Source organism: Alligator sinensis, unplaced genomic scaffold (genome assembly GCF_000455745.1).
Source record: "Alligator sinensis unplaced genomic scaffold, ASM45574v1 scaffold1339_1, whole genome shotgun sequence".
Classification (NCBI taxonomy): domain Eukaryota; kingdom Metazoa; phylum Chordata; order Crocodylia; family Alligatoridae; genus Alligator; species Alligator sinensis.
The window spans coordinates 220633-233856 of NW_005842490.1; the positions used below are offsets into that span (position 1 = coordinate 220633).

A 13224-nucleotide genomic window follows, 5' to 3' on the forward strand; every position below is an offset into this window, starting at 1 on the left:
GAGTTCATCTTAACCAACCCTCTGCACACATTATGGATATCACCATTATTTTACTTATGATTTCTTATAAAGGAAGACAAAAATGCATTTTAAAATGGTACCTATTAGTTACTCTTATCAGCTGATTAACAGTTTAAACCACATTTTCTTACTATGAAGGAATTTTATATCTATTAGAAAAACATTGTAAAATTGGCAGAGACTAAATGTCTGTAGAGACCATGTGTGAAACATAAATTTAACAGATACAGAGCTACCTGAAGTGAATCATACAGGTTGTAGAAATGAACGATTCCAGACAATCAGCTTTAAATAAAGTATTATTTATTTACAAAATCAGCTCAGTATTTACTCCAGTGTTAAGTTTTGCATTTAACATTTTTTGTATTGTCTTATGAACTCCAAACTAATACTGATGAGGACTTCTTCATCACCATATTTTGCAGTGGGTGTTTCTATATTTATTAAAGCTTGTTTCCACTGAGACAATTGTTTGCAGTGTCATATGGCTAATTTCAAGTCTTCCTGACTAGAAAGTAATAACTTTTAAAAATAAGTGAAGAGGTATAAAATCTATGCATTAATGTATCATAGTTACTCACATACCATGCACCCCCAAAATAATAATCCTTGTTTTAGGAACAAAGAGTGGGGAAAAAAGATTTTTTCCAATATTTTAACTGCCACAGCATATACTCAATATGGTTGAATGCTGTCTCCAGAAAGACAGGGTGGAGCTCTAGCTGCAGCTTCAGAACTACAGTACTACTGCTCAGAGGCCATAGGGTTAAAATTAGCTGTGACTTTGAAGGCTGCCCACTGCCCCTTTCTCCTGGGCTGGAAGAAAAGCACTGCCTATGGCAGCCATTACAGGGAGCTAAAACATGTTTTAATTCTGGTGCAGGAAACCAGCTTCCACACTGAAGACATGCACCCAAATTGTGGAGGGCTGATTTTTTAAGGAAGTGAGAGCATGTTACATGCATAAATATTGTATTTTTGGTTTTACTCCCTCCTCCCCCAGTTCATTTTGTTTACCTCCACATTTCAGTTTCAACATTACCAAATTTTGCAGTTAATTACATTCTCCCACACAGGTGGTACAAGATAGGTAGAAGAAGAAAGTGAAAAATAGGAGTTGTTGTTCCATGGTGTCAGGATTTCATTTACCAGGAATTCTTCACTTGAAACTTTTAAAGGAAAAAATAGACAAACTAAATCAACTTTCATCTGCATGAGCACTCTTCCTAAGTTTCACACCCAAAACTAAAAGAACATACATGTATGTGCATTTTGTATATGCAAATTAGTTTTACAAGCTTGAATTCTGCAGTTTGTGGAAAATTGATAGCACACAGCAACCATGTGTGGAAGGTTGGTTGTTTATGAGGCCACATTCTGAAACTTTGACCTCTGTAGTCATTGGAAAGGTTAATAGAAGAATGGGTTGTGATTAAGTTATCCATGTGTTAGATTATTTAGTTTACATTTTACTCAGTAACAATTGTTTACTAATAAGTACAGCCACAGTTCATATTCTGATCTCGAAGGAATTTGTTCTGCTGGGTCTTTTTGTTCCCACTGAAATCAAAGGGAATTCAGCTCCATGTAAGAGTGGAACTTATCAAACATAATAACCTTTATCTTCTTCACTTTAGCTCAAACCTCCTAAAATCTTTAAGGCCCAATCAGTAACTTTAGTATTGTTTAATTTAGGCCCAATCAATAACTGTAATGTTGAAAAATACACGGGAAAGGCCCTAATCATTGCTTTAAGACTCTGCCATTAATCACTGTGCACTTCTACAAATAAAAGCTGTGACTGATTTTCCTGGAAATGTGGAGGGCTAGATTGTCACAGCCTTTATTCAGCTGTGCAGTGCATTAAAAGGAATGGTTCACACTTACTCACGTTCATCCTGGCAGACTGTGACTCTAGCCATGAAAGAAGAGCGGAGACCTCTAGTATTCATTGATCAGAGTAGTTGGTCAGAAAGCCAGAAGGAATGGTGATAGTAAGAGCTCAATTACAATGTTAACAAAAGAATACTAATGACTGACAAAGGGAACCATGGGTAGGTAATAATATAATTAAGGCTTTACTAGTGCTTAAACTAGTAAAAATAATACCATGGTTACTCAGATATAAAACGATATATAAAAATGTTCCTGAATCTGGAAAATGTATACATTACTTATAGTTTTCCAGGTATTTCTACCTAATCATTGGAGGTTTGCCTTGAATTTGTCCTCTCACTGCTACAGCAGAGAAAATTAATTGGGGGGGTGGCATTAGGTGGCCCCCTTGCCTTCTGCCCCCTCTCTCCCCACACTGTCCAACCCCACTCTCCCGGAGCGCACGGAAGTGAGGGGCAAATTTGAAAACACTGACTTTGAAATAAACAAACCTATAGTAGTTTGCATACAGGCAAATTACTGTGGGTACCTATAGATTTGGGCCATCCAGAAGTGATGCATTTTGTCTTTTTTAAAACAGCTGCAAATTCATTAAAACACTTTTAAACAGCACTTTCATACCTACTTATATATAGTACAAACTCTGCATGTAAAACAAAATTAAAATAAGCAGTAATTTAAAATCTGCTTTAAGAAGCTTTCTACAATCCATACAGTTATGACTGGGGGAAAGTTATGACAATGTAATCAATATTTTTGTGCATGTAATTGACTCTTTTTGTTTATAAAGTTTTATTTTTCCTCTACAGAAACTGATGAGATCATCAGTGTTTCACATGTTCATACTGAGCATGGTGGCGGTAGATGTCATTGTTGCTGCTAGTAATTACTACAAAGGAGAGACTTTCAAGAGACAGTATGATGAATTTTACCTAGCAGAGGTGAGTGGCCTGACTTTGCTATCCAGATTTTTTCCATTATGAAAAAGCAAAGAATGTGAATGTCAAACAACTTTTAGCATGCCATTTTTTATTCCCTTAAGCAGTTTGAGAATTCTTTGTTAACTTGTTCAAGTTCTTCTGTCTGACAGTGGCTGACAGCCCTATTTTGCAGCCTTTTGAAAAGTAATTTCCTCAAACAAAATGTCAGTGGTAATGAGCTGAAGCTTGAGTATAACCTTCAGGCAATGCAGGGCTGCTAAGTTGTTTTCTTTGGTTTTTTTCCAGCGTAAGTACAATAGACAGAAAAATGTAGTCTTCCTAAAACAAAATAACAAAGACTGTACCTCTTAAATTCTGCAAATTTAATTTTGGAAAACATCTTGGTTCAGGAAAACATTTAAGTACCTATTCTTAAGTATAGCCAGGTTAGTGCTCCAAATAGCCCAACTTTGGAAACTTTCTGAAAATACTGCAAAATATAGTGTAGATAGTGGGAACTGGAGAAGACTGAGGCTGTGTTGTTAAAATGATGGAGGGGTGGAAAGGGGGATTGTTGTAGGTGGTTATCTTGCCAAATGCTTGTTTGAATGTTTATTTTAAAGGTGCTGGGATTTTACTGTGGTATTATGCCTAAAGCCTGCATATGTGTTTTTTAACTTCTATATACAACAATTAAAAACAACCTAACAATTTAATTGAAGTAATTGGGACTTAACCATATATGTAACTTAAGGCAGGCATTTAAAGGTTGTTCCTAAGCAAGAATTTTAATCCATAACTTAGGGACTTTAATAAGAGTATTGATATCACTGGGAACGCTGAAAACTCATTAAGGGCCTTTGTACACTCCACAAAATTGTTCTTTAAAGTACCTTAAATGCCCTTTTGCACTGCTTTAATGTCATTGCTGCTTGCACACTTGGCAATGTATTCCACTTTAAATGCCTTTGGTACGTAGCATAATAAAACACCTCCAAGGTGTTTTAGTTTGCTACCTAACAAAGTGCAATAGTGCATGGGGTGCTGGAAGTCAACGTGCTTGGGGCTTTTCTTTTTTTCTCTGTGGAGCCTGCCTGTCTGCCTGAGCTGTGTGGGGGCCTATTGCTTCCCTTTATGGCTGCAGGAAGGCCGGTGCTTCCCTCCAAGGCTGTGGTACCCCCCGGGACCGCCTGGGTTAGGTGCCAGTGGGTGGTGCCACCTAGGGGGCCCCTACACAGCTCAGGGACCAGTCAGCCCACCAGCAGCTCACCAAAGAGGCAGGTAAGGATCAGGCCCTCACCCTTGTGTACATGCCACGGGGGGTTACTTTGGTTTAATACTGCCTAAATTGAAGCAGTGTTTTTAAACCCCACCATTTCAATTTAGGGAGAACTAAACCAATTAAACCACGTGGTGTGTAAAAGCAGCCTACCTTTTCAAATTACACAACATGTTAAGGGACCCAATCCTACAAGATGTTTCTCACTAGTAACTGGGTTTATTATATGCTTATATGTAATCTCACTGTAGTCTTACTGCTTGGTTGATGAGAGCCAGAGTGTTCAGCAACCTGCAAAATCAAATTTTATCTATGGTTTAAGCCCCATATTCCACAAAATACCTTTGGTAGCTCAATACCATGGAATATCAGACCTAAGACTCAGGACCCAGATCCACATGGTAAGGATTTCCATTTAGACTTCAGCATACCTAAAAGGCAGGTGACGATCCTTGGAAGAGTAACCCAAATAGATAGGTTCAGCCACCTTTTATCCCTGCTGTCATTGGAGGGAATTTGGAGAGATCTCCGAAAGACTATCAAGAGTGCTTGGTCCCTGCACTAAGCAGCATCTCGAGCCAGCAAATAGGACACACTGGGCACATGGTTGCTTCTGAACTCCCCTGTTCTGCAGCGCTTAGGCCCATAACTCAGTTTTGCATGTGAGATACCTCCACCCACTCAGGTTCCAGAGCCTCCAAAAGGTAAATGCCAAACGAGTCAGTGGTTTGAGGGCTGCACATCTTCTACATAATAGCGTAATGGTTGAAGCACTCACCCAGCAGTGAGAGAACAAGGTTGTAGCCTTCCTAAGTCTGAACGGTTTCAAATCAACATTTCTCACTTCCCAAGAAAGTGTTTTTAGTCCATGGAGCTTAAGTTCCATTGACTAAGAACAAGAGTAGGGTCTGATTAGTGCTGTCTAATCAATACTGTTTTCCGTACTAGCCACTGGTCACATTAAGCAAAAATTAATGCAGCCAGAGGCAATAACTTTTGGTAAGTGCTGTCTCCTCATCTCAACCTGAATGCAGCTCTCTTGGCAAAAAAGAACCTTATGGCCACGTCCCCTTGGGAAGGGCATATGCTTGCTGCAGGAAAAAAACAGCATCACAAATTTGTGCCACTGTTTTTTTCCCCAGCACACACCCCAGCAGCCTTACTGGGGTCCTGGGACCCTCCCAGGGCTCCAGCAATGCTGATCCAGTGCATGGAAGCTGGCTGGCAACTGGAGTGTGGCTCCAGCTGGCCAGGCTCCAGGACAGTAGACACTGGCACCACATGTGCTGCCGCATGGATTTTTTTGACACTGGGATCTCCCACTGTGCTATAAATTAGGAGCACAGAGAACGCTTGCATGTGTGGCTTGTATAGTGTGTGGCACAGTAGATGGGTCTGCAGCGCTACACACCTCTGTGCACACTTGTCTGGATGCACCATATGAAGCCAGCTAACTAAGCAGTAGGGGCACAATTATAAAGCAAGAAGGAAGAATGCTTTCTCATCAGAGTTGGACATTTGTTTTCTTGAAGATTCCTGGTATCCATTAGAGGCCATATTCCTTTACTTCTTCACACAACCTCACAACCCCAACAATTTCTTAAAAGAGGAATTTTTTTCAGAAACCCCACACAGTGAACCTTATGATATTTCTCATGTGTATGGCCACTGTCAAGTTTATGATATGGGCCTGTATTCCTGACACAAATGTCACTGACTTGATTAAAATAAATTGTAACTTTGAACTCCTTAGCAAGGCCCATTCTGTGATAAAGGAAGGCCACACGCTGAATTTTTTAGTTTGGCATGTTTTCTTTACAGTGTTTTTCAGTGGCTTTCAAAACACTAAGCATATTAAAAATTTTGGCAGGAAGGAAATTCAATTTTCAAAGGTTCATATTTACATTATTGTTTTAAGAAATGTGGCATGATATTACCGTTCTAGATAAATATATATATAAAAAATTGTCTCATAAATTAATTACTTTCCTATAGCATAAGAAAGTGAATGCTGATGTTGATTCTTTTTAACTGTTCTCCTATTAATTAATAATTTTGAGATATACTTTTGTAATCTTCTCAAACTTCCATACTCCTTTTGTACAAAGAGATTGCAATACTTCCTGTATTTACTTTGGTCCTGACCCTTCAATTAATTTTAGCTTCAAGAATCAAGATAGGGACAGTAACTTACAACACATGTAGCACAAAGAAGCCCTGATGTTGGTAGGTTTAACCCAGCATTAATAAATATCGGGCACATGTACCCGTGTGCTTTACTGCGCAGTAGACTAATTTAATGCACAGTAAAGTGTCACTGTCTGCATGTGTGCAGCAATTGGGCCAATGTAGATTAATTTACAGTACCATTGGATAGCCCCCTCAGACACAGGTACTATGGCAGAGTAAATTACTGTGCTTAAATGCACACGAAGACAGTGATGTCAGAATTAGTTTACTCTGACTCAAATTGAACTGGAGTTTATTCAGTCACATTAATATCATGTGTAGACATGCCCATAAAGCAGTAAAAAAGACAGCAAAAACAGTAATGGCTCCATAAGGAGATTTGGACTTAAAGGTTTGATGACCATGAATAACTGAGTCACCAAGAAGCCCATGGCATGGATAAATAAAAGAAAATCCATATCAGATTAGAGGTCACCCAAGAAAAGAAGCCCATCATATGTGCGTGGTAGTCCTAGATTGCATAGGCTTAGGTGGCTACAAGATCTTGGACATACTGAGGGGGGCCAGCACAATGTACTCATAAATGTAACAAGCCAAATGGAAGATGGAATGTCCTCCCTTGCACCAAAGCAGAAAGTACCACTAAGAAGATATTGATGGACCATAGCTAGAAAAACAGACTTCTCTCCTACTTCAAATCTAAACCAGATCAAAAGAGATGAACAACAAGCGTATTCCATGCAACTTGATTTATACCCACATAAACAAATAGATATAAATATACGAGCATATGAAAAATGTGTCTTTTTAATGTATCATTATTTATTCAGAAGAAAAAAAGGAAATTAAAACTGAAGTATTTAAACAAAATAATGGCAACAAAGATCCCTGCCTCAGATTATGACTGTGTTAACAAAGAGTCGGGATTTCAAATTACTCAAAGAATAACACAAGACAAAATGCAAAGATCAGTCCTCTTATCCCTTAAATAATGTTTTCACTAACATCTTTGAAGGACAGAAGAGTTCACTGGTATTACAAGAAAAATTTTAAGAGATCAAAAGGTTGGACAGCAAAGAGCCCATCAAGATACCACCATTAAAAATGGTAAATTATATTAAACCAAGAGAAAGTAACAACAGTCAATTAAACTCTATTCCAAATACAAACCTATGACACCCCTGAGACTTAGCAATGTGTCAAATGCTGCCATAGTAATCTGTAAAACAGTGGATAAAAATAACAACTCATCAGCTGCAGTCTTCCCCTGAGAAACATTTGCAACCTCATTGAAGGAGAAGGCTTAAGACAAAACGGTTAAAAAAAGAGAAAGCCTAAGTTGTCCTAAAGCCATTTTCTAAAGAAGTAACATAAAAAACCAGGAAAAGTGCTCAGGAAATATGTGGAAGCCAGACAACTTAAAAGTCAAGAAACAGCTAAGACAAAACATCACTGCAGTTTCAAAACATTTAAATATATGTCAGCAGATTTGAAATATATGGATAACAGTAACTATTCATTACCAACCAAAAAGGTTATATCAAGAAATCACTACATTTCTAGACCCACAACTTCCAGACCCAGAAAGACGGGCTTCTGGAGAAAAATATGGTATAATCTAGGTAGCTGGTCTATAATTGTCCCTGGATTAAAGATGCTAAAGAGGTTTATTAATCTAAAAATATCAACAGAAATGTTCAAGAGTGCTTAAGGAAACAAAGAACTGTAAAGAGCCAGGACCAGATAATATCCATGGTCTTTGGTTCAAGTATTTTACATCATTGAACTCCAAAATAACAAGAAGCTCCAGGCAGTCATGCCAGAAGAACCCTCTAAATGAATTATATATCTTGACTTTAGCAAGGCCTTCGATATGGTCCCCCATAGCATTCTTGCATGCAAGCTAAGGAATTATGGGTTGGATGAATGGACTGTAAAGCGTATAGGAAGTTGGCTGGATCATTGGGCTCAATGGTTAGTGTTTAATGGCTTATGTCAAGTTTGCAGCCAGTATCAAGTGGGGAGCCCCTGTGAGTCGGTCCTGGAACCAGTTTTTTCAATATCTTCATTAACAATCTGGAAGGTGGGATGGAGTGCATATTCAGCAAGTATGAATGCAGATGACAGCATGATGGGGTGAGTAGTAGATACTCTGGAGGGTAGAGCTAGGATTTAGAGTGACCTAGTCAAATTGAAGGATTGGGCCAGAAGAAATCTCATGAGGTTCAAGAAGGACAAGTGCAAAGTCCTGCACTTAGGACAGAAGAATCCCATGCACCCCATATAAGCTTGGGACCAACTGGCTAAGCAACAGGCCTGCAGAAATAGACCTGGGGGTTACAGTGGACAATAAGATGAATATGAGCCAAACAGTGTGTGTACCTTTGTTGCCAGGGGCTGGGCTGCATTAGTAGAAGCATTGACAGCAGATCTGGAGTACTGTATTCAGTTTTGGGACCCCACTACAGAACAGATTTGTGCCCCAGCCCCTGCTCCCAGCCATTTTCATTGCTCTCCACTGGACTCCATCCACTTGTGTCTCCAGGTACCAGTTGGCTGGGACCCAGAAGCTTCTGAGAGCTAGTAGCCCTGAGCTACTTGCCAGGGCAGCTTTTTATACTGCTGGGGACAGCACAGGTGCTGGCCCCTCAGCTCTAGCTCCCCCTAGCTGAAGATCTGGGAGGAGCCAGGCAGGGTTATTTTGCCCCAGGTGGCACAATTTGCTCCACAACAAAGTGCATGTCTGAGCACGTGCGCTGAAGCAAAAAGCCCCAGCTCAAATTTCCACTGCTTCTATTTGAGCTGCTGCAAGCGCACGTGTGTGCAAGTGTGGACGTGCCCAATAGGCATGTGTGGACACTCCTCCCGGATCTGCAGCCAGGGGGAGCTAGAGCCCGAGGCCAGCACCTGTGCAGTCCCCAGCAGTATAAGCAGCTTCCCTGTCCTGGACCCAGCAGTACAAAAAGCTGCCCTGGCAAGTAGCTCAGGGCTACTCGCTCTCAAGAGCTTCTGGGGCCCAGTCAACTGGTACCTGGGGACACTACCCCAGGACTGCTGAAGCAGCCCTGAGAGTTCCCTGCACTCTTTATCCACTGCAGCAGTCTGGAAGCAGGGGCTGCTGCCTGGCTGTGACCTCCTGTGCACCTGCCAGACGTGGATGGGGATGGCACAGCCAGTAGAGGCATCTGCCTCTTTGGGCCAGCTGCCAGTGGGCTGTGGTTGCAGGGTTCACCTTTGTGTGGCACTACTGCCATGTGTGCCCCCTGCCCTGCCATCTCTCAAACTGTCAAAACCTGTCCATTTGGCCAGGAGGTCAGCCACAGCCAGCTGGGTCCAAGGTGCCAGCTCTAAGCAGTCAGGGTCCTACCACTGGCCTCCCTAGCAGGAATTCAGGTGTTCCCTATTGGAAAACTGAATAATCCCTGATAAAAAAAAATCCCAAAGTCACTCTGTAAAATACCCCAAAATCCATGTTTCTCCACAAGTAAAACAAAAGACCACTATAAAGAGAGAGAGAGAAACAGCAATCAGTTGGACAATGTTTTATTGATATATCTACAGTTGTAAAGCATGTATCTTATAATAATAAAGTGAACTCTAAATATGCTTCATGAATTCATGAATACATGAATATACATTTTGCTGCCCTCCCACAGGGTCTACAGCCCCCACACAGGGGTTACAGCCCCCCAATAGGTGGATTGGCCCGCACACAAGGGCTATGCCCCCCCCAACAGGGGTTACGGCCCCCCAACAGGGGGTTCTGTCCCCACACAGGGGCTACAGCCCACCAACAGGGGCCAAATGGACCCTGTTGGGACTACCATACCCCCTGCAAGACCTACATGCCCAACCCCAGCACCCCGATTGCTGCCCCACCTGGCCCCATCCCCCACCAGCTGCTGCAGCCCCCCCAATGGCTGCCCCATCCAGCCCCACCCAGCCAATTAATTCAGAATTAATTCAGAAAAATCCCATCTCTCTCATTAAAGTTCCTAAATCAAAAGGGTCTGTAATTAATTCTCAGACAAAATCAATCCTCACTAATTCACTGGGTGCTCTTAATTCATCAGAGCACCCTCATCACATGGCATACTCTCTTAATTACTTGTCCTCAAATATTCTGCTTATAGTATCGTGGGTCTACTCCTGGACCCCAGTTGGCCCTGGCTCAGGATAAAGGAAAACACAACTGTGCAACTAAAGAGCAAAAGAAAGGAAGAGTATTTCTGCCTTGCTCATGCATCCCTCCTTTTGCGTTAAAACATTGGGGTCTTTGGGCTCTTCTCATCCAGGTGGCCCTGGACCTTGGGAGATTGGGATACCCCTACAGATATCCTGATTGTGGAACCTGCTTAGTGCTTTTCCAGTCTCATTCCTCCAGAGCTTGCAGCACTCAGGCTGCTTTCTCCCCTCTGGCCGCACTGCTCATGTTCTGGCTCTTGTAGCTGGCTCCTGGTGCGAGTGTCTGACATCACATTCCTGCACCTCTCCAGCTTTATGGAGCACATACTTATAAAACACACAGGCAGAGCTGCTTGCTACTCCCTGACCTCTGTTTCAGCTCTTGTATCAAGTAAGTGATTTACGGTTCCAGACCTTACCAGGCATTTTGTCAGGATTTTTTGTGTCCCTCCTGTGCCACCCAAACCCCTCCCAGGGGTTTCTGGTCCTTGGGACCAGTCACACTGTGACACCCTCAAGTGGAGAAGAGAGAGTGGAAGAAGGAAAAGGAGAGAAATCCTGGCCTATGGTATATTCTCCCCTGCAGATAGACCTGCAATTTCTGCATATGGATCTTTGACTCAAGGATTGGACTCTTAAGTCACCTCAAGACCCATCAATGAACAATGATAAAGATCATCTTGGAGTTGAGGAATTGCCAATGGGGATGGACTGTGGGTTTTATTGTTATATTTTTGCATTAGCTGTGTTCACTTTGTTATAATATTGTGTAACTCAATTTACCTCATTAGTCTGTGCACAAAGAATGACACATTAAGTGCTAAGGCTGGCTACGTGCAGAAGGAGACAAGCTGGACCTTTGGCATCAACAGAGTCTTGAGTGGCTTTGCTGACATATCAACAAGGTTGAGATGCTGAACACCCAGGAGGTGTCCAGAGAAGAAAATCATCACAGTGGGAAAACAGCCTGGAAAAACAGCCTGGCAGCTCCTCACCAGAAGGGTCTGGATTCTGAGACAAGTGGAGGATCTCTGGGGATCTTGAAATACTGGAAAGGGAACAATTGAATATCTTTGGGGGTCCTCAGGGCATATGATGGCTATATTGCAGACACAGGGACTACTTACTGTCTTTGGAGGGGGCAGAAAATATCATCTGGGTGGCCTTTCCCGATAAATACTTTTACTGAAGACACAGTCTGCTGTCTTGCTTGGAGCTTTGGGTTGCACTCATTTCCCCCACAACAGGAAGAAAGCTCCTCTCTAAGGAGCAGAACTATATGCTCCTTGAGTCAAAGCCAGTGGGAACCAAGGAAAGTGAGATACTGAGAGGCTGAGGTCTCAGAATGAGAAAGAGTGGACTCCCATCTTGGACTAGAGACTCCCATCTTGGTCTAGAAGCCAGGCCTGGGCTGGCATCAGAGAACTATTTCAGAGACCAGACAAAGCCATAGCCATCCTGAGCAAGCAATCCCTGAAGGGCACTCGGTGATACCCATACATTATAATAAAGAACCAAATAATAGACCATTGTCATAATTTTAGGACACCAGTCCCAGTAAATAAATATTAGCTGGCAGTGGTCACCCTAAATGTTCAGTATTACATTTGTAGTAACTAAATCCAAGTTTTCTGAATTTTTTCAAAGCCTCAGAGAGAGATAGAAATGTATAGTACAGCTGCACAATACAAGATTGCCTGAAACTATTTCTTCTCCATTCTGTAAGAATGATACAATATTCTTATGTATTTTCTTGGAGAAGTGAAGGAAGTATTTTTGTTTACATTTAATACAAACTGTGGTTTAGATTTCCTTTTACAATAAGTTACACTTTAAGTAGTAGGTTAGTCTGGAGCAGTGATTTGCAAGTAATGTGCCCTGGCACCCTGGGGTTCCTTGAGATCCCTTCAAGTGTGCTGTGAGGTGCCACATCATGTTAGCACATTCAGGTGTACAAGCATGATTCCTAACCCAGAGATTTCAAATCCATAGTGTCAAAAACATGCCAACCTGTGGGCTTTCTGAATTATTTGCAACAGAAAAAAATGCTCAGTTTTTCCATAGACAAAAAACAAGTGAAACTGGCATTTTTTGAGGGGTACCTCAAATCTATTAAGGGGTGCTTCAAGTCTGATAAGTGGGGGTCTTGAGCCTAAAAAGGTTGAGAAACACTGGTCCAGAGAATTGAGATGCTTTTAGTTTCCTTTTCAGGCAAACTGTTTTTACATTTATTATACCCCACCTTTTAGTTAATGGAAGAGAAACTAAAAAAAAAAGGAAACAAACAGAAGTCTTCAATTGTGTGCTTGTCATAGGTTGTATAAATGCCATCCATCTGGAAAACAGTGGTGGGGTTAATGAATGTCCCATTAGACTCATCAAATTGACCAACTAGTTTTCTGTTACTACTCAATTATCAAGCTTTATGTTTAGAACATGGAAACACTGAGAGAAGAGACAAGGACTTTTGACTTTTAACAACTTTATTTCACAAAGATCAGGTACAGAAAGCAAAAAACCATCAAACCACACCAAAGAGAAACCATTCCAGGACATTCAGAACATCACCCCGTGACAAACACCTTCGCAGTAATACACATCATGTCTAACATGCTATATATAGCCCTCGAGAAGCGAACAATTCCACCCTTCCCTGTTCCATAGTACACGTACAAAAACCTTCAACTTCTCACCCCGAGAAAATAAACAAAAGCAGCCTGGTGAGGGCCCAGG

General features: G+C 41.5%; 1 protein-coding gene across 1 annotated transcript in view; it reads left to right on the forward strand.

Annotated features, from left to right (window-relative positions):
* The window catches only part of LOC102372414 (sodium leak channel non-selective protein), a 324052-nt gene that overhangs the window by 191956 nt on the left and 118872 nt on the right, over positions 1-13224 (forward strand). The window contains exon 9 of the mRNA XM_025212883.1: positions 2727-2858. Within this exon, the coding sequence (XP_025068668.1) occupies positions 2727-2858 (132 nt within the window). The remainder of the gene's footprint in view (positions 1-2726; positions 2859-13224) is intronic.